The sequence below is a fragment of the Zootermopsis nevadensis genome, unplaced genomic scaffold (genome assembly GCF_977971745.1).
Source record: "Zootermopsis nevadensis isolate Lab colony 2312 unplaced genomic scaffold, Znev_1.0 Znev_ptg000044l, whole genome shotgun sequence".
Lineage (NCBI taxonomy): Eukaryota > Metazoa > Arthropoda > Insecta > Blattodea > Termopsidae > Zootermopsis > Zootermopsis nevadensis.
This window is the reverse complement of record NW_028259176.1, coordinates 3,039,701-3,062,366: the sequence shown is the minus strand read 5'-3', so window position 1 is coordinate 3,062,366 and position 22,666 is coordinate 3,039,701. Positions and strand designations below refer to the sequence as shown.

General features: G+C 34.7%; 1 protein-coding gene across 19 annotated transcripts in view; it reads left to right on the top strand.

Annotated features, from left to right (window-relative positions):
- Positions 1 to 22,666, top strand: part of LOC147871700 (GATOR complex protein Iml1-like) — a 55,141-nt gene that overhangs the window by 6,605 nt on the left and 25,870 nt on the right. For 17 of the 19 annotated variants that reach the window (XM_087360378.1, XM_087360375.1, XM_087360387.1 and 14 more), the window contains 12 exons: positions 638 to 856; positions 1,958 to 2,199; positions 3,515 to 3,739; positions 4,390 to 4,563; positions 5,032 to 5,169; positions 8,862 to 8,916; positions 12,166 to 12,385; positions 12,690 to 12,910; positions 14,107 to 14,281; positions 15,176 to 15,379; positions 19,956 to 20,081; positions 20,816 to 20,889. In XM_087360378.1, coding sequence (XP_087216504.1) covers positions 638 to 856; positions 1,958 to 2,199; positions 3,515 to 3,739; positions 4,390 to 4,563; positions 5,032 to 5,169; positions 8,862 to 8,916; positions 12,166 to 12,385; positions 12,690 to 12,910; positions 14,107 to 14,281; positions 15,176 to 15,379; positions 19,956 to 20,081; positions 20,816 to 20,889 — 2,073 coding nt within the window. The remainder of the gene's footprint in view (positions 1 to 637; positions 857 to 1,957; positions 2,200 to 3,514; positions 3,740 to 4,389; positions 4,564 to 5,031; positions 5,170 to 8,861; positions 8,917 to 12,165; positions 12,386 to 12,689; positions 12,911 to 14,106; positions 14,282 to 15,175; positions 15,380 to 19,955; positions 20,082 to 20,815; positions 20,890 to 22,666) is intronic. The other 2 variants (XM_087360390.1, XM_087360391.1) reach the window with 2 other exon arrangements.

The window sequence follows — 22,666 nt, the reverse complement described above, 5'->3', positions numbered from 1 at the left end:
GTCGGTTACATTGGCTATAAGCATTGGGAAGTGAAACTTGTATATTGGTTTGTACTTAAGTATTTATTGCATTGTTTACTGGCACCCTATTCAGAGGTGGTTTAATCATACCTTCTCTCCTATATAATGATCATAATTAGTTTGCAGAAGAAGTATTTAAATTTGTACCATACCAACATTTAAAACATGGAGGACCGAGCAGGTGTGTGTAATGATGATTCTGTAGCCTTGTGTTTGCGAGAAACCCAGTTTGAATCTTGCCATGTTATCAGCTGATCTGGTTGAGCTTTTTTCTGTTTCTCCTTATTCACTGATTGACTATCTGGTTAATTAATACCTTCAGATGGGCCATAAATGCTTCCTACTTAAACTTAAGACAGGTTTCCATCTTATTTGTTGGTATGTAGTTGAAACAACATTCTTTATAACTTAAGAATTATTCAGAAACAGAAAATAATTTTTGGTTTAAATTTGAACTGCAAGCTGCACTGCAGAAGCAGAAAATAAAGATTTGAAATGTGAAATGGACTTTGTAAATGTCCTATACAAATGTGCACTACAGTGAAGTTTGAAAATAAAATGGTAGTGACTTCAGATTTTTAGTATATAATAATAACAACTTTTTATCTGATTACAGCTTCTATTCGACAAACAAAAAAGTGGCATATTCTACCTTTATTCCAAGAATCAAACTGCCACCAAAGAGAACAAAACCATCACCTGCATCTAATGGTTGCCCTTTGCAAGCATCAAAATCAAAATTGATCCAAGAAGATGAGTGTATGCCTAATTCACTCTTTGATTATGATGCTTATGATGCTCAAGTGTTCCAGTTGCCTCCCATCCATACAACGAGGTAATTAAGATTTTTTATCATAAGAAATCTTTAATGATCAAGTAAAAATTTAGTTTACTTGTCAAAATAAGAAATTGTGCCAACTTTTGCTGGCAGAACCTCTTTAAAAGTAGCCACTTTTGAGATGAAGAAAGGGGATAATATTAAATGAATGTCATTAAGAAAATTGGAAGGATTTGGAGTAAATATAATTGTGGATTGTAATGTAATGTATGGTGCACAGAAGATAGACTACATTTATTATGTAGTTTAGTTTTAAGACCTTAGCAAATGTAGGAAGAAGTAATATCAATCATAAGGGAAATGGTTTGTGATTTTGTGGGCTGAACTTGTCTTTTTCAGGATAAAGTCCAGTGGTGAGTTCCATGAAAGACAGGAAATGTTTAGGCTAGCAGGGTTTCTTGAAAAGAACTATGCTTGTACTCTGAAGAAATTTAGGAATTATGAGTCCTGCCACATTTCTTTATACAAGGAATCACTGATTTTAAGAGATGGTATAACCTTAGAAAGATTTGGTTTTAAACCCTTTCTATTTGGCAGAGGTCTCATTTTGTAGTTATTATTACAAAAGAGTCTGGAAATTCTTTGGTAGCCTGCTAGGCAAAAATGGGCCAGAGGAAAACTTTTCCATCCATCCAATGGCACTGCAGCCCGAGTCTGAGCCTTGGTCTCCTCCCAGGTAGGAGGTTTCCTAGTCTTTGAAGTGTGCGTTTGTGAGTAGTGAGTGACCAGCCTATTGACACTGCACAATTTCCACTCATTCCGGATTTGTCTGCTAGAGCCATCTAGTAGAGAATCAGGGGAGACGTGTGAGAAATGGCCAATGAATTTTGCTTATGAAACATCTCGTTCATGCTCGTAAGTTTCTTTTACATGCCATAAATCTACAACATGGGACCACCACTTTACTTTCCCCTCCAAAATAAGTAGTGCTACGGATTTTAATCACTCTTAAAAATTCATCATCCTCGGCCAGGTTTGAACCTGCGTACTTTGGGTACAGTGGTGAGTACACTAACCACTAGTCCACTGAGGGTGACAGAGCAAAACTTAACTCCTTTTAATTTCTGTTATTGGGTAAAAGAAAGTATTGAATTGCAGGTTATCCCGTAGCTTGCAGCGTGTGAATAGTAGCCGACACAAGAAAACTAGTGTTTCAGTGTTGGATTCACAGAGTGGGAGTGGACAAAAATTTCTCAAGAGGAAAATGTCTGATCCAGACATTCACCATTCCCTAAGTGATGGCTCGACTGCTGGCACCTCTGCACCTCGCTCAGCAGCCATTTCTATTCCTCAGCATCATTCCAGTAACATCTCACCACATCAGTCTGTTTCAGTTGGATGTGAGTACTCCTATAAAATCCCTCTGACTATGGTTACCATCTGGTACTGAAGATGCCGTTTTATGAAAGTTGTAAAATAAAGTTTAATGTTAGGCATTGTTAAAATATTGTAGACTTACTTTTCATTGGCCTAGTTGTCTTTCTACAAGTAAGATTAATAATAAGCATTTGTGATACCTTTTTATATTTTTCTCTCATTACAGTAAGATAATTTAGTCACTTTGATTAACAACAATTATAATCTTGTGCTATCCCATCGATATATATATATATTTATTTCAGTATTGGCATAATCCTCAGTATTTCTTGTTATACTTGAATTTTTGTAAAAGTAAGTTCTGTTAGCTTTTTTGAAGCTTGATAAATGAAGAAAATTAGTCAGCTTCTAACCATGAAAGTCTTCCTCCTTAAAAACAAAATTTTACATGGAATTCAGAATAAAAGTTTTGCTTTTTTAGAACTGATAACAAAGACAAAAACCATCAAATTGTTTCCCATGGGATTATTTAAATTATTACTAAAGATTGTTTTGACTGATCCTGAATATGTAGAATATTGTGCTTTAAAATTACATGTGAATCGATGTTGTATCAAAGGTCTTGCAACACCTAAAAGGTAAGTTGTTTGTAACAGATTTTTAAATTTTTGGTGAATGGATTATGTTGCATACATTCTTAAATTGTGTCTGCCTATTCTGATTTAGAGCTTAGATGTTTAAATATTTAAACACGTTTCTTTTACAGGTGGGTGGTTTTCCAAAGGTAGACAGACTTAAGGGGTAATTCGTTGTCCTTTCATTGTCCAAGAGTTAGGAGGCTCTTTGATAGTGCACAGAGTGTTAAGAGCAAGTAACTGTCCAGTATTAGTAACTTCATAAAATTGATCTGCTATGTCATATTCATAACGTTTAAGGGTATAATTTTCAATGTGGAGTTACATCTTTATTACATAATAATAATTGAGTTTATCAGTGTGCCATGTAGTCTGGTTCACTTGTACCATGCTACATGGTGCTACAACCCAGAAGACAGCCATTATCTTTATTACATCTTCTTATGTATTTGATAAGTTGGTTCCAGCACAAGGAATGAATATGTTGTTCTTTCAGTCTTTATATTTCTCAATGTTATAGATTCATATGTTTTTTGTATTATGTGAGAGACACCTTGTTATATATAATTTTTATATTACATTTTGAGTTACTTATTCTGTTTGATAAGTGAGTGCATGTCATCTAAAAGTCCTTAATGTGTAGGTTAGATATCCTTGTAAAGGTAGTTTTTGTCAGCATCAGTTTATACTCTTTTCTCCTTAGCTGTAAAGCATAGGGCATTTGGTGTCCAAACTGAAGCTCCAGAAGCAGAAATGTCCCCTCCGTATCGCCCAGTTGTTGGAAGTGCTGGATCTCCAAATAACCCGTTGCAGTCCCAGACCGATATTCTGCGGCCTGGGCGGCCTCTTATCAACCCTTTCGATCCATCTCATGTCACCATTAAGCTCACATCCAACAGGCGACGTTGGACTCATATCTTTCCCAAAGGTAACAATTATTGCTCAGTGTTCTCGATTGTTCTCTTTGTAGTAATGTGTGTGTGTGTGTGTGTGTGTCTGTAGGTAGCAAAATCAAACATGTATAGAATTTTCTTCGGGAAACTCATTAGTTGTGGGAACTTTGTAGAAAGGTGAATTGTACTGAAATGGATCTTTTAGTATTTTTCTGAATATATGTTTATGATATGCATGCTTTGCTAAGTGACTGCCAGAATATGTATTTGGATAATGCAGAGAATTTGTTTTAATACCTATTGAAGGAGCAGTGTTATTTATGTGTATGCATGATCTTATTTGTCAGTTCAATTATGACAAGGACCATTTGTGATCTACTTAACTTTTTTCATCTCAAAGATGTCTGTTACAACCTCAAACATCCACATCATTGGCATGGCATATTTGTAACTTGTGACACACAAGAGAGTGTGTTAGAAGTTTATAAGTATATTTATGACCAAAGATGGGCTTTATTTTGTACTGTTGTTGACAGAACTGCGTACTTGGAGACACTTTGTATTATCACATCTCACATATTATGGTTATGTTTTTCTTGTATAGAGAGATATTTTAATTAGTATTTGCATCACATGTATTTGGGTGGTCAGAGATCCATTATATGGAGTATTCATTTTATTGTAGGACCTACTGGGGTGCTTATCCAACAGCATCACTACCAGGCTATTCCAGCTGTTTCAAACCCAGACCAACATGTATATGAGGCTGGATCTACATATAGTACATCTCCAGGCAATGAAAACTCTACCCCAGTTGGTTCACTACCAAGATCAGGCTCTCAGATTACATTTCATGACAGTAAGTATTACATGCCTTCTACTACCCCTATAGCTGTCTAAATAGAAATACCAATTAATTCTCTTTATATTTGTCTGTGTATAATTTTTAATGACACTTTCAGCATCTCGGACTATGTAGTGTTGAATGATAGTGAATAATGAATAGGAAAGGACATGGAAGGAAGCAGCCTTGATCTAATTTGGGGTATTATCTTGGCATTTGCCTTGACAGATTGAATAAAGCTACAAAAACTTCAATCAGGATAGCCAGTCTCTGGGCCAAGATCTCTTTATACTGGAATATACACAGACATTGCCAAGTTGATATCTTAAATCAGGGTAGCAAATGGCTAAAGCTGAAATCTTTTTTTAATTTTGGTAGATTTCATATGAGACAGATTTTGCTATATTTAATTAACGAAGAATTATCTTGCAGGGTTTGTTATTACACTACAACAATGTCATGTTTTATTAACTTGTATTTCAGATTCCAAGAATCGATCCTCAGGGCGTCCAGGTGTTGTTCCATCAATATCTGGTGATAATATTATTCAAACTAATAAGAGTTTGACTTTACTCTGGGGAGCTACTGGTGAGCAAGAATGGACTCCTGCTCTCACTACAGGTGAGTTTAATAATAGAGCATATAATTTATACTACTGTATTTCAATTAGTATTTGTCATCACATTTTTTTCAAGTGCACATTCAAACAACTCTTCTAATTTTTTTATCTAGTGATCTAGATTTAATACTGACATGATTATACATGGGGACCTGATAGTCTAAGGATAATATATTGACTGTTTCCCAAATTATTTTATGGATCTAGTGGAGATTTTCTGAATGCCAACTCTGTCTCTTACCTCTGACATGGTTAAAATTACAATACATGCTGAGGTGTGAAATTTTGCTCAACTGGTACTTATGTAGCAGAAATGTATTCTTTCAACCTTGCATGGTCAGAAGAGGCTAGAAAATTAAAATAATATTCTAAAGATGGAATTTTTAAAAATTTTGTCATGTTTGGTATGTGTTCTTTGAACAAAGAGCAGAGGCTTGTTTGATTATCCCTGAAACTACTTAACAGTTTCTGTACTAAAGGATGTTAAACAAATAATTTGTATATGTGTTTGTCCAGTATAGTATCAGAAGCATACATTACATAAAATTCAAATGAATCCATAACTTCCCTCAAAAATAGCAGATCATAAATAAGTAGAACATTATGTATGTAACGTCTTATTATGCATTACATATTTTGCTTGAAAATACTTTTCCTCATATATGTATTTAAAAATACAAGGAACATAATGACTATACAGTGTAATATTTGTAATGTGAGTAGCTCTGCAACAATAAATTTCTATTTGCATTTAACAAACATCAAGGCCAATGTAGTATTCAGAATTGCAAAAAATGCATTTATCAAATATGTGTGCTGAAAATTAAAGTACACCATTGCACTTCTGTACATTATCAGTGTCATAATCCTTGAGGACATTCATGTAATGGTGTTGTTAAATTAATGTTGTGGTATGTGTTTCTGTTGGACATCACTACATTGACTTTCACATAAACGCAGGAAATTCACAAATTTTAGTCTGATACACTGCAGTACATTTGTGAGGTAATTTTTAAAGTACATAAAAGTGATTACTTTTATTATAATGTTCCCCCCTCCCCCTTACATGTCTTGTGTATAAGCATTCTTCACAAATGGAACATTGTAACTTGCATCATGGTGAGTATATAGTTTGGATTATACTAACAAATTTCATAATACACATATTTTAACTACTGTCAGAACATGCAGCTTTTATCTGCTATGTTATGAGAATATACAACTCAGTGCTGGTGTATTCACATTGCATTTTTGAATGAGTCCAAAAGCCACTGTAATGTTGGAAGTCATGTCATTCAAATTTCTAATTTTATTCAAGTGTTACAAGAAAATATTGGAAAGAACAGTGGTAAATTCATATACCATTTATTCTTGTTGTATCCCAATAATGTGTGATGTAATGTCAGATTAAACTAAAGTAGCCTTTATGTTTGATAGCATGATATTGATCATAATTTACTCTCTAATATGGTGTGCTAAAATGTATTTAACTTTCTTTGCTAAATTGTTTCCCTGTCTTTTTAACAACACTGTTCTCCTTTAAGAAAGAAAAATCTCTTGTGGCTTACCTTGTATGAGCTTGGATTGACTTTCAAAATGTTTCTTTTTGTGTGTGTCCATCCACATGTAATAACACCAGAGTAGATGAATAGAGTTTTATGAGATTTGATGTTTTGGTGTTTAGTAAAATTTATCCACTAACTAACTAACTAGATGGCTTACCGAACCCGAAGGTTCATCACCGAATTAACCAAAGCCCTCCACCAGACCCTGTCCTGGGCTAACAAAATCCAGTCTCCTTCAACTCTTATCTCCCATAGATCCCGCCTGAGATTATCCTCCCATCTACGTCTAGGTCTCCCCAGAGGTCTCTTCCCCTCAGGCTTCCCAACCAATACCCGGTGCACACCTCTTGTCCCATCCATGCGTGCTACATGCCCTGCCCATCTCATTCTTCTTGACTTAATCACCCTGACAATATTGGGGGAGGAGTACAGATTTTTAAGCTGCTCATTATGCAGTTTTAAAATTTATCCACACACTGGTTAAATTGGATATTGTGTATTAATAATGGGCACTTTATTTGAAGACTTCTGTAAGTTTCTGTGCATTTAAGTAATTGGGTGGGACACCCTGTGTGGAGACTCTCCTATGAATCATGCAACTATGTGAGAATTCTTAGGGGTCCTTCCTTCATGGTGATGCCTTTACCAGTGTAGTTCACGTATTTACTGCAGGTTCCTTTGTATTGTATTGACTGCATGTTTATTTGAAGTTTGGCTGCCTTCTGGGATGCTGCACCTTATAGTCTTGGAGAAATTGACTTGACATTTCAGAGGTGCTTACTGCCCCTGTCATTGTGGTGATGAGTTATCATCCTTATCACCTTGATGTGGAAGCAGTGAACACCTCTGAAACACTGGTCAGTTTCTACCAGACTACAAGGTGCAGCATCCCTGATGACTGTCTTCTTCATACTTGTCGCCATGAGAACTTGAAATATCACCAGATTGCAGTGTTCATGTGCTTCAAGTAGTAAGTAATATGCTCTCAAATGAAATTTCTTTGGAGTCTTAATGCCTGCACTAGCTTAAATATTATCTTTGAAGCATGTTGGTCTTTCTGGAACTTGTCACTCTACAGATTTATAATTCTGTGCTGTCTGCTCTTATTCTATGTGCATTCTTCTATTATTTCTTCCTGTATGCAGTAATCTCTTGAACTTATTATCTGACTTGAGTTTATCTTGTATGTCTATTATTTCCGTCCATGTATATTCAATAAGTTTTCATACTTTTGCCCCTTACATTAATTTCTTGTGTCTTACCCTATACCCATGTCTTCCTAGGTTTGAACATTAGTTTGCATAATTTTTAATATGTGCTTTTGGACATTATTTTACCAGTGTCTGTGAATTGTACTTGTCTTTAATCCTGCAAAATCTCTCTTGTGATATAAACGTACTTGTTTTAAGTATTTCATTATTTACATTCATGTGAGTGTTCTATTGGTTTTAAAATTGATGTGTTTAAGTACTTATAATTCACTGTCATTCTCTTCAGTAAGAGACCTTACCTACCTTGAATGATGCTGGACCCTACTTGCTTTATTTCCAAATACTTGGCTTCCTCATTATATTAGATTTTTATTTTGTCCTCAGATTATTCATCTTTGTTCCACCTGTTTTTATTATCTTTTCTGAATCATTCTATTATTCGTTTTGGATCTACACTGTAAGTGACAGTAGTGTTTGACTTCATTTATAATAGTACAAAAATTTCATACATAGTGTGTCAGTCAGTTGTGAAATTAATTGATGATATATGATATATGATGTTTGAAAGAGTAATGCATTCTCTGCTAGTTAGTTTTTAATTTTTATCCAAAACATGTTTGTGTGCATGTTTCATATCTATATGGAGATCTTGTGGGAGGAGTATGGACTATTTAGAATGTGAAATATATCAGTGATACTTAACTTTTAATTGACTGGGTGTTGTGTAGCAGAAGATAATCATCAACTTGTCATAGCCTGTTGTGTTTATGTTATTTATATCCATATGTGCAGAAGGCATACATTATGTTAATTTTATGTTATTGTAATTATGTGCTAGCTTTTGAGGCTAATGAGTGTAATTTTTGTTTTCCTTTTCATGTCTGTCTGTGGGACGTGTGATCGTGTGCAATCAATCAGTCAGCAAAGTTATCATAGGTTTGGAAATGTATTTCAAAATCTGCTGTAGTAGGAGGTAGAGTAGATCAGCACCTTTCAAACTGTGGGTCACGATCCACCAGAGTAATATTCAAAACATGAAAAAGTTCTCATTAATTTATAAATTTTTTATCAGTGAAGTTGCTTGTTGTTTGGGTTTTAAACTACTCCTATCCACATATGAAGCTTGTTACTGTTAATCTTGAAACCTGCATACCGTGCAGTGTATTGATATATAAAATCATGCATTCAAACAAAACTGTTTACACTTGAAAAAACACTTAGTGCCAAACGCGTTTTGACCTCGATAGGTCATCATCAGTGGCAAACAGATTAATTCATATTAAATCAAACAATTCATAAAACAATGGTTTATTATAAAGCATAACAGGTTGCACTTTACAAAACCATTGAAGTTCACAGGCACAGACAACGCAGCCATGGCTAACCATAGACCAACAACGGAAATCAGGCCAGTGGACATAAAGCTAAGTACTCAATTTAGTGAGTACACCAACTCTTGTGCAATTAACATCCAGTGTGGTATTACATAAAATATAGTTTTGCTCGCTCTACTCCAAGTGATCTAGAATAGTACATATTTCATTACATATTTTCTCTATGCTTTCAGTTGTATTGATTTGCAGCGTAATTGCTGAACAAAACTTTTATAAAGAGGTGTGCTGATTAAAGTTTTTGAAACCCAATTATTTATATATATTTTTTTTTTAAAAACACTCTTGGTTCTGTGATTATGAGAAGGATTGTCACATCCGTTCAGTAACAAGCATTCATTCTCTCACCTAAGTATCATAATAAGCAGCTTTAAAAGACAAGCATAAGTGAGTTGGTGTTCTATCCATATTGCTGGGCTGGCAATTGGCAAGGCTCCAGAAATATGCTTACCCATGCTATGTTGTCAACCGGTGGTGAGTACATATTTAGTTTTAATTTAAATGGATCGGAGTTAAATGGAAACCTACTTTTTGTCAGAGATTTTTTCTTGTTCCAAGAATATAGAGTAAACACAAATGTAAAATACAGGATTTGTTAGTCACACATGGGAAAGAAGTGTATAAAATATATTTATATGGCAGAAGTAAAAATGAAAGAAAATTAAGGAGAAACGAAAAAAAGAAATAAAACTGGAAACTTCACAATACACATTACACACATTATGGATTTTTTTCATGTATTTTGGATTATTAGTATATTATACAATATTTTATCTGAAGTAAGTGTATTCAACAGAAACCAGACAGTATTCAGGTCTTTTGGGATTCTGTTTTAAGAAGATTTTATATTTCTGGAGTCCTGACATCTGGTATGCATTATAAAATTAACACTTTAGTGGGAAGGTGTTCGTGACCCAGAAGGTTTGAAATATAAGCTGTCCTATAATATATATATTTTTTGCCTTCTGTTTTTAAATGCTTTTAATTCTTTGTGCATGATGCATATAAAAAATGGTACAGGGAAGAAGAATTCATGAATTGTGTTGTTGTTCAACTCAGATTTCTTCCTGAAGCAGTTGGCCTACATGCAGTCTGCTGCAGGAACAATTTTAGATCATGAAGAAGTGAGAGAGAGAGAGTGTGTGTGCATGTGCGCTCATGTGTGCACATACATGTTTGTGTATGTGTTTATCTACATGTTTAGTTATCTGAAATATAACAATGCATTTTTTTATCTTACAGGAAGAACTGATTTCTGTAGAGTATGTTCATGAGCCATTACAGTTTTCTCAATATTATTTGTGCTAATTGGAGAGAGAAGCAGCATGAATAATTTAAATTGTGAATAGTCCAGAATTATCTTGTTTATAAATAAAATAATTTCTTTATTAATAATTGGGAGTATACTGTGTGTGTTGGTAAGAGAAGGTGTGTGCATGTGTGTGCGCACGTGTGTGTGAGTGCATGTGAATAGCTATATATGTATATAAAGTAGACACATTACTTAAGGAATCTCTGAGTGAAAATTAAGTTTAGTGAATGTAAAAATGATGACATTTTAAGTATAAGAAAGTGAATCAGAAACATGTTAACTTTTGTTGACATTTTTACATGCATATGTAAACATTTCCAGAAGTAGAGTATAAATCAGAATTTAATTTTCTTCCTTACATCTGCATTTCAAGGGTGCTTTTTACCTTCTGTTCTACTGAATAACCAGCAGGCATTTCTGGTGTCATGCATTTCAGAATTTCTTGTTAATTCTTGTGATAAGATATTGATTTATCTTACTACTGTATGTAAGCCGAAAGAAAATTAGGAAAATAACTATATTGTATACATGCCGTAAAATACTTTCATTTGCTAGGTGATGCCATCAGAACTGAGAGAACATAAATTAATAATTACACAGCACTTTGTTACATTAGTACAAATATTTTGCACCATTGCAGTTCCAACTGAGTACCTGAAAGACCTGTATTTTAATCTGAAATTGTAGAATGATAATTGTCATGTTCATAGCTTTGGGGACAACATATATATTCCATGTGGAATCTGTAGGTGTGTTTATGATCTCATGCCATGCCTAATTTCATATGCCCAGGGATTTCTACATTGTTTTGTATTTTACTAAAAAATTGCTAGAGCAAAAGTTGCATATTCATCAAAGATCTAGTACTCTACAAAATATTAGGGTATGCATTGAATGACACAAGTATTACCCCCATCTTGGAACTGCTCTAGTAGTTTTGATAATACAGAATTAAAAATTATGAATGTATAGAAACCTCTACTGGCATGACTAAAATCAGTGGAGACTGGATATTTGTTTCAAAAGTTTTTAGTGGGAGATAAATGCATGGATGTACATGTATATGTGAAACAGGAAACCTCGTTATTTTTCTAAATAAGTAATGTAAGGTGAAAGGATGTTCAAAATGTTGGTATATATACTGTGTTATGAAACATAATTTGTTCTTTGCCCTAAGTAATACATAACAACAGAGAAAACAAGTGTTATAAATTGTTTTTACATTGTCAAAATATCCAAGTTATTTGGTATTCTGCCCACATAAAATCTTTGAATCATTGTTACGTAGTATAAGAAGTGTTTTTAACTAAATGAAATCTTTGTTTTTAATAAGCATGTAGCTGTAACATTAAGCTAAAATGTTATTAATTTCAAACTAAATAACTGTTACTTATTATTCCCTCATTTATACATTTCATCATTCATTTAAAAGACTTTTTCATGAAAATTATACAGTTGCACTTATTTGAAGGCCAATTTAAGTTAATAATATCTATGAAGTGTGTTTTATTTTGTTTAGGTGTGGACTGTGGAAGTCCCTTACCATTCCAGCGTGTCTACCTATCACCACGGATTACTTTCCCGACAAGCGCAGCCTTCAGAATGACTATGTTGTGTCTGACTACAATCTTCTGCCTGATGATGTGAATGCAGATTTTGCTCAGCAGAGGGCAATCTACAAAAAGCCTTTAACCACTGCAGAAGTGTTTAAAGAATTGGTTTCACAGAGACTTGCTCAGGTTGGATATGACATGCTAATGAATTAATATAATGTTGTATACCATTAATATTTTAATAGTAGCTATGGCAAGTTATTATTGAAGACCTGGTGCTTAATAATTCTCAGTATGCTTTAATTTGGGAATGTTTACTGCTTTAATAAAGCATTTATATTTTTAAAACATTTTTTAAAGTTAGAAAACACAAGTTACAAAATAAATTATTTTTCTGTTAAATATAGGCAAAAGAATAAGTTGCGAGTGTTTGTATAGTAGGACATGTTATTTTGTTTATATCTTTATTTTTATATTGTTTACTTCTTAGGGGTTCCAGTTGATTGTGTTGTCTGAGCACAATCCGAAGAAACAGGCACAGACACCAGGCAGTAATTCCACCTCTGCCACAGCTGGTATTATAAGCTCACCTGTGATGTCTCGTCCTTGTGATATTGAACTAACTGAAGAATATTTTCTCAGCATTGGGCGAGTGTTCCACAAGATATCCCTCAGTGGATCATCTATTACTGTTAGAAGATACAGACCCAGGTATTTTTCTGTTTTATAATATACAGTATATTGTCAGTTTTGTTCTTTTGGGTTATGGCACTGTGTGAACTTATAGGTAGATACCAACATTTTGGAGAAGCATCCGTTCTCCATTTTTAGGGCACTGCAACCCAGAACAACATTGACAGTGTCACTGTGTGAACCTTAAATCTCATACAGTATGTTGGTTTGCCACATGCTTTGGAGTCAGTGCATGACTTAAATGTGAATGGAGAAGCTGTGTATCTTCTTTAATTTGCATATTTCAGCTCCCAAAACACCTGATAAGTTTTTAAGAATTTGGTGTTGGAAGTGTACACTTTTTGTTGCCAGGTAATCTGAGTTTTAGTTTATTTTTATTTTATAGGGGTTTGTTTTACGTAAATGTATGGATGGATGGATACATAGATAGTTGGAAAGAAACATTGATTGACTGTTTGGATTGATTAATAGGTAGAGGAAAACAAAATAAGTGGTTATAAAAATATACAAGGTACCTAGACTAAGGACACATTGTCCCTATATGTAAGCATTTTGGTATGAGGACATGGATGTAAAGCTTCACACATTCCAGATCACAGAACTAGTTGGAGGTGTTTGGCTTCATGCTTTGGCTGCTTTACCCTGGTGCCCATTAGATAGAAGGTGGGTTGACTTCAGAGCTGTTCTGCTTGCACCCAGTTGTGCAGCCTGTAGCCAGTCACCACACTGACTGAGCTGTGCTGGCACTTTGTAAAAGTACTTACAGTGATATCTGTGACCATTTGAAATGTATTTGAGACTTAACGAACAGGACTTTTGAGATACACAGGGAGAGAAGAAGAGATAATCTCTCCTAGAGAGGGGTTGATAGATTAACCGGTGATAGTGTATGAGAGAGGAACACATCCACATTTCTTACGATGATTTTAAAAATTAATTCATATTATGAATATTAACCATGTGTTAGGAAGTGACAATTGTCTAAATGTCTTGTATCTTGTACTTGGAAGAATGTGAGAGCGCCGACATTCGTAATTATGTGGCTAACATGGTTGTGAATTTTTATAGTTCTTTTTGGTACCCAATGAACAGTTCCACATCTTTGCCAGTTTGAAATTCATCCTATCATTTGATAAATAATACATAACTTATGCAGTTGGAAAACATTGTTAATAAACCAGTGATCAATCAACATAACATTTCTTTGCTTTCAGACATCCATACCCTCCTTTTAATATACATTATCGTTACCGGTTTCATGCCCCTCATCATGACAACTATGAAATATCATGGGTATCTTTCACAACAGAGAAATTAGAAAATTTTAATTGGAACTATCTGGATCACTACATTTGTACAAGAGGAGATACAGATTTTGCCCTTGCAGAGGTAAGGTGTTACGTTTGACTATATCATGACGTTACTGAAACTTACAGTGGGCCAAGATTTTACCATATTGCAATCTTTCATTGCACAATTCATGTCCTCATATGATTTACTTACCTTCATTTTCACTGTAAAGTAAAGTTCCTGTGGATGATGTGTGTGTGAAAGGAGTCAACACTGAAAAATGTAGTTTCCAGCATCCAGAAGGGATAGACAGGTATAAAATCTGAAGCAAGTAGGAAAGCATTACATTTGGCATAGTTTAGTGAGAATTGTTCTTCGCTGTTGCTATAGGTCATGTGATCTATGGTGTGACGTTCCAGCCATGTGAACCAAGATATGAAGTACTGTAGTGCAGAAAGGAAAATTAAAGGTGTGGCATGACAATTGAGTTAAGCTTAAATGTGATAAAGAAATTGTCTTTTCTTAACTGTTAGGTCTATATACAGACTATAAAATTTATTGGAGAAAATGATTCTTTTATGTGGGTAGGTTATGTATACAATGACATTTTGCACAATAGACCATTTTCATAACTCCTCACATAAATCATACATCAGAGTTTTTGATTTAAGTTTTTTCATTCTGTAATATGTTAGTGATATGAGGAAATGCAATTATCTTGTTTTACATTATTCCATGTGAAGTTAACCTGGGAACTGGAGCCAGTATGTGAAATGATGAGTATAGTAAGATCCATCAGTATAAGATTACTTGAAATTCCATTCAGCCTGTGTAGAATTTCTTTATGCGCAAAGAGGCTACTCACAGTAGGCACATTTCTTCAACTTTGAACTTGAACTCATGCCAAACTGAAAAGGAATTAACAGAATTTTATTCAGTTTACAGTTCATAAATCTGTCTTATTTTACTAACAATATTCTCTTTATTTAAAAGGCCCAAAAGTACTGGCGCTTTCGTGTTTATCTTCTTCCACTGAATCATCAGGCTACAAAGAAGATATTAGAAGGTTCTGACCACTGTGATATTTACACACTTCCTTCCCTTGAGGATCAGGGTCATATGGTGGAAAACTTCTTACGATTTCTTGAGTCTTGGGTGAATAGAATTCGCCGTCCAAATACCTGCAAGAAACCAAGGGTAGGACCAACCACTTTTTCCATACTTCTTATGAGTATTTGTTTCGTCTTAAAGCATGGAGTAATTTCTATAATTTTTTATTTATTTATTTGAGAAGAGAATGAAAATGGCTGTCTTCTGGGTCATTATGCTGTATAGTCTGATAGAAGTTTAGTGACATTTCAGAGGTGCTGACTCCATCATCAGGGCATTGTCCCTGATGATGGAGTCAGCAAACATCTCTGAAATGTCACTGAATTTCTACCACAATATGCAGTGCCCAGAAGCCAGCCATCTTTACACTTGTCACTGTGAGACACTGAAATCTCACTTTGCAAGAGTCCCCCCCCCCCCCCCCCCCCCCCCCCATGTTTATACATATGTTACAAATCTGTGTTTGGAATGGTATGCTGTAAATATAATATTTCTTTAATGCTACACAACTGAATGTGTAGTGATCTTATTTTACAGATAACATAAGTTTGATTTTGTAAATATGTAGTATATGGTTGCAAGTTTATTCTTTATATGTGCTGTAAGTTTAGTTTTGAGATGTAACTTGAGCTTTACTTTTAATTTGAAGTATGATTTCTTGTTTTGAATGTAGCATCATATGTCATATATTTTAAGATGCTAATTAAAACCGTGATCTGCATCTCTCTTTAATTTAAATTGCTTGTGTGCATTGCTTTATTGATCTTAAGAAGTTATGCTAGTTAATTAGAACTTGATGTGACACTTCTTTCTTTGTTAGTGAACATTACAGATACATTTTTATAATGCTTGTAACAATTTTAACACCCCTTTTTTGTCATGAATACCACTCAACCACAATTTCATGCATATTGTAGGAACACTTTTCCTGTGGGACTCCACTGGCTGTAGTGTAAGTGACCATAGTTATGGTCAAGTAATTAACACTCCTTTGTATTCTTGTTGTCCTGGGTGAGCTTGGGGGCTAGTTGTCCTGACAAAAGATGTTTGTAGTTTTCTTCAGTCATTCCCTCCAGGTAAATACTGGTGCAGTTCTTATTCTAACAGCAATCTCCTTTAACTGATATCTCCATTAATAAAATATTTCTGGGCTGTCAGCCATATCAGTTCATTAAAAATCAGCATTTCAGGGACTACCTCTGTCCCTATCAACAGGTTTTGCTGTAACAGTTCATCCAGACTGGCCCACATATATATTTGTCCAGCGCCTGTCTTTGAAGCTGAGTGTGAACTGGTGGGTGCTAATGGGCAGAGTCAAGTTCTTGCTTAGCTTAGCCTTGCTTCTGGATTGATTTGGTTCTGTATTGTTTCAGAATGTTAGATACCAGGTACGAGGACTGACTGACTGACAGAGTGAAACCGCTGCCCTTGTTAAAATTTTAAGGTAGAGCCTGAACTCAGTAGCCTCTTTTATTACACAGTCCATGTATCCTGTGGCCTTATCCAGCATGTATATGCTCTTTAAATTGATGTTATGTCCTGTGTCAAATCTCTGCTCTGCCATGGTTGACTTCTGTGGCTGGCCCATATGTATGCGTCTCATGTGTTCTTTGCATCTGGTTTTGATGGATCTGCCAGTCTTTCCAACATGGACTTCGCTGAATTTGCAGAGGACACAGTATATGCCTGCAATTTTTAGGACCATTTTGCCTTAAACAGGTCCACCCATTGTTGTTCATCTTGACTGGGATGTGGATGGTTATGATGTTGTATTTGGCAAGGAGCCTGCTGATTTTGTGTGAGGCCACTTTGAAATTATATTAATGATACACTTGTCAGCTTCTCAATCTGTATTTGTGGCTTCTGTTTTGTGGCTAGGGTATGCTTGACAGAACAGCTGCTGTGTCCATTTTGTTTAAAGGTTTTCCTTAGGTGGTTGATTTCCTTGTCTAGGCTCTCAGCATCACAAACGGTCCTTACCCAGTGAATGAGCATATTCGGCATAGGCTGCTTCTGTAGCAGATTGTGTTCAGACTTCACATGGAAGTACAGGTCCATATGCATGGGCATCTCACATGTATTTAGAAAGCAAATCTTCAAATTAATCCTGAGGATGAGTTATCTTAACAGGTCATTTTGGATTTCCAGCATTTGGTGGGATAATACCTCAAAAATAAGCCACTTATGCTGCCTCGTATATCCTTTCCAATTCACAGTTGTGATCATCATCATCATCATTACATTTCATAATACACTAAATATTGATACACTATCATTCAGTAATCTACAATTTAAGCAAAATCATGCATACTGATTAAGTAACTTTCTGTTTAGTAATAGAATCCAAATTTTTAACAGCATTAATACTGAAATCCATGATTTGACGTGATCTTGTGCCAGTTCCAAACCTCCCAGTCTCAGAATTTAGCTCCAAAAGATACAGCTTAACTTTCATTTTGTAGGAATAGGGGATTTAAAGACCTATGCTAAGGCGCTGCCAGCCAGACTTTAACTCCATGGTTAATGGTCTAGTGATATGCTGGTGTAACGCATGGTCATCTGGAACATGGATGATGAGAGTTAATGTTATTTTCCCATCTTCTTTCTTCTTGGTCTTCAAGTGGCCACTTTCCAAGAGGTTTTTCTACCAAAACACTACATTTGTTTGTCTCCCCATCGAAACTACACGTCTAGTTCACCTCCTTTATTTTTATACCCTAACAGTGCTAGGTAACCTATAGAAATCAAAGTACACGCAGCATCACAAGTTCCCAGTATCTTTGCACATAACTTAATTGATTGCATGTGTTGACTAGACAAGAAAGAGACACTGATTATAGTAATTATTTTTTCCAGTCTCATTCTAAATAATGAAGGAACATGTGCCAGATTGTATTATTTGTTAATAAACTAAACCATGTCAGTACTTTTTTTTAATAGGAGTCAATAAGGTATGATTGAAAAGGAATATACTATAAAAAATATCGTTAGAGCCACTCTGGATGAACTCGTTAACACTGGATTAATTAGAATCATATAGTATTTCTTAATTTCTTTGTATTGTAATTGGATGCTGCATGCTTTTTTATGACAGATCTTCCCAATTGACTTTTTTTAAGCAAAGGTAGTTTTGAATTCTTCAATCATGAGAAATTAAGTTATTGCGGAATGTCATTCCACTGGTGCTGGGGGAATGCCACCTCAGAGTCTGTACAGAAATTAACTGCAGGTACTATCCATACAGTTAAACTCACTGCTTCTCAGCCAGCAGCAGCCAGTCAGCAAGACAATATCTTATTTCCGATTTCATTTAGCATGTGAAGGGAAGAGAAGTGTAGGAAGACCATTGAACAGATGGCATGAAACTGTAACAGGCCTGGTGCATAATAGGTTTTATTTAGGTTATCATCTTAATTGAAGATATTTCAAGTTAAATAATTGTTATAACAAGGTATGTTGGTGGAATGATAGATTTTTTTTCTCTTTGGGTGGAGGTCATTTTAAATGTGTAACAGTCAGGTGGAGGATCTTCTTCCAACATATCTTATTAATTAAATGAATACCAGCTATTTATTGAAACGAATTGAAAGCAAGGTAACATTTTTAAGATTTATGATAAAATCCTTTGAAAATTTCAGTCATATATTCTAGTAAGAAAAGAAAAAAAATCTCTTTTTTTTAGTGGTAACTAATTAGTCTATAACTGTTTTCATAATCATGCACCAGAGTGGTTATTTGTTTGAAGAATTGGCATAATGATTGTCTTTCTTCGACAGAAGCATAAGTAAACACATGATTGTTTGCTTCCTCTTATGAACCAAGAAATATTTTATTGCATTTTATTTCTGGCTATATGGTAACACTCTGCCATTTACATTCCATTGTTACATTCTTTGCACAAGGTGCATTAATTTAATACATAATGGAGAAGTTGTGTGTGTCTGTGTTCATATTTGATCCTTAAAACTTTTAACAGATTACAATGAAATTTGGTATTGAGGGGTGTGAATGAAGCATTTCAGGATGAATTTAGTTTTTTCCCATATATATATCTGTCTGTATTGAATATCTTCTTACATAAAGCTCAAATAGAAGTTGATCAAATTTCTCTAAAACACATTGATGTTGGACTACTGTGTCGTAATACCATGTGGACGTGTAGGTAGATCAGTGTTTTTGAGGAACATACTACCTCCATCTTCAGTTTACAAAAATTAGCATGTGACATCAGAGATATGATATAAATCTTGTTAAGATCTGTAAAATTTGCCTGGAATTTTTTGATATTGTGGTATTTAATAGAATATAAGGACATACTTTCTGCCTCTGTGCAGTCAAATACCTGTACTATTAATTAGGTTTGCCAGCAATAAAATGTATGTCTCCATGCTATTATAATGTATTGTTCTGATGATTACCTCTGCTAGCAGAATACGTGTCCACAATGAATAAACATAAAGATTCTGGTTTCAAAATTGCAAAGAATGCGTTTGTTTGTGTTCAAGTCTTGCTGCATATAGATTTCAGTTTTGGTTATGTAGCTTATAGGCTAAAATATTAAGGCATTGACTGGGAAGATTTGTTGTCATTGTTTTAGAATATACAGTAGATCTGAGTTGCTTGTCTGTCTTCTTTGCTTGCCAACTGCATGCCTATGTTACAGAGCCCTGGCTTTTCAACAGGAAGCAAGGGCCGACAAAAGTTGATACATCGTCGCCATAGCTCCAGTTTGACTTTCCTCTCCCACAGTAACAGCTCATCAACAAGTAACCCATCGAATAATTCACAGGTACATTTCCATTCCTGACCTGTCATCCCATCCATAAACTAATAAAACTTATTAGGATTTTGTATATTCCATTATGATAAATCATACAAGAACATGGTGTATTCTGTTGTAACTAATCAAAAGTGTAATACTTAATATAATATACAAGCTTCAGATATGAATCTGTTTAAATGCAGAGCAGTAATATTTTTTTTATGAGTTACAACATTACCTTAGCTGTGAATGTTTCTATTTTCATTGGGCTTCATATTGCTGCAAGTACTTACACCGTTTTAAGCATTTATATTAGAACATTATTTCCAAAATGTTCTATACATTGAGCTCTTTTGTACTAATATAATATTTATGAGGCCCCAACCAAATAAAGAAAGATGTAGGACAAAGCTGTTTTTAAGCTTGCAGACAGGACAAAGAACGGTAATTAATCTTTGTTGTATGGGCATAGGGAATTTAAATCCCTATGTTACAGGACAACCAGCTTAGCTCTGGATGTAACAGAAAACTACAAAAAATTTTCAGTCAGGATAGTCGGTATCCAAGCCAAGATTCTAATCCAGGTCCTTCCTAATATAAAGTTATTTGCTAACCTTTTGACCATGATGTTCAAGTGATTTATGTTCTTCTGTCAGCGTAAGAGACCATGTTTCCCAACTCACTGTATGTGATGTGCATAACTTATAAACTGTTAACGTGCATACACTCTTGTCAAGAGTCATCTTTTTCCTTGGTTTCAGACAAGTGTTGTTGGCAATTCTCCATTCAGAGAAAGATTGGGCAGCAACCGTGTTGTCGACAAGCCACGTCCGAGGTTTGTTGCAGATGGGTTTCTTTTTGTTTGCACACACTTGATTTAATATCTATTCCAGCTTTCTTCAAGTGCAAAATTGTAATATTCATCAACTTGTGTTTATTCCTCCAGCAGCATGGTGAAGGCATTACTTATAGACAGTAGATTATGGATTGTGTTATGAGTAAGATTTGTGGGTAGGTAAAGATAAAATCTGTTTCAGCTTGGCAGCTTTCCTCATCAACATGGTGAAGGCTTAATGTTGGCTGATTGTTTGTAGGCTTTACAAATTAATTGTACAGAAATGTCTTTATTTTCTAATAATAACATTTTCAGTATCTTGTACCATAAAGTATCTCTGAAGTTATTCTATGAAAATAGGAATATATTCTATTGTACAAGGTCTTTTTTAAACAATTGTTAATCAGATGACTGAGAAATACCTTAAATTTATAACTGTCATCATCAGAGTGCACAATTGGATCTAATCTTGGACCATTTCAGTATTTTCTTTATATTTGCGCCTACATCTCCTAAATGTTGCCTACCTTTGAGGTTTTACATCTAAATGGTGTATACATTTTGTGTTTCCCCCATATATGATTCATGTCACGTCTTCATGTATTTAATAACCCTAAAAATATTAAGTGGATAGTGAAACCTTTTAGTGTGTAATTTTCTGCATTTTCCTGTTATGTCGTCTCTTCTAGATGCAGAAATTCTCCATGACCATCTATTCTTGGATTCTTTTGATCTGTGTTCTTTCCTCCAAAGGAGAAACCATGTTTCGGATCTATATGAAACAGTAATTGGAATTGTAGTTCTATGTAGTGATATTTTTGTTCTGGGCTTTTAGGAAGGAGGAGGGAAGATATTGTAATTAGTATATTTTCTGGCATGAAAGATGCATTCTTTCTCCTCAGTATATCAGGAATATTTAATTCTGAAATCATGGTGTGTAATACACTAGTAAATATGATGCTAGGATCTTTGCATTGAAATGTTATGTCTTATCTGTGAAATGTTTACACTATGTTGACAGTCTTACTTTAAACTCCAGAACCTATAAATTGACACAACTGACAGACTGTATGCACTATTGTCAGTCTTTCACTAAACTACACTGTCTCACTCAGTTACACTCTTACCTTCTGCTTTGGCTATAATAGATACCAAGTGTGAACTATAGTTTGCTAGGACATCTGCTGGTTGTACATACAAACAGTTCAAATGCAGAATAGTACTTTACATATAGACATGTGTACATACATTTTACTTTTACATGTCTGAACAATAATTTACCAGCTACAGAGAATATTTAGTGTTGAACGAAGAAAGTGGTTTTTGTCTCCTTTGCATTTTTATGGCACTCACAGAATTGTTTATTTTAAACATATCACAAAATTAATATTGGCTACAGATTTTTCAGATTTCCAGCTTTATAGTTTTCTTGTGTAATGTATATTCCTGTTTTTGTTGTGTAACTTCATGAATGCTATTAATATGGTTTTGTGTTTCATGTGCTTGTTTTAATGAGATAGACCTGGGTACTGACCCCATACTGGAATGCTGCAAATTGTGTTCTCTCTTGGGGACAGATCCTTATTCTTCTGAGAATGATCTCGCTAGATTCTATGTAGGCAAGAGTAGGCTCCAACAAGAATGCAAGCATCTTCTTTCTTGAGTTTATTATATTTTCTTGTAAGACAGTTTAACAAATTCAGACCCATCTGGAAATTTATTAGATGGCCCTTGCAACATGGACATTTTGTTCAATGCACAGTTTATTTCAACCATA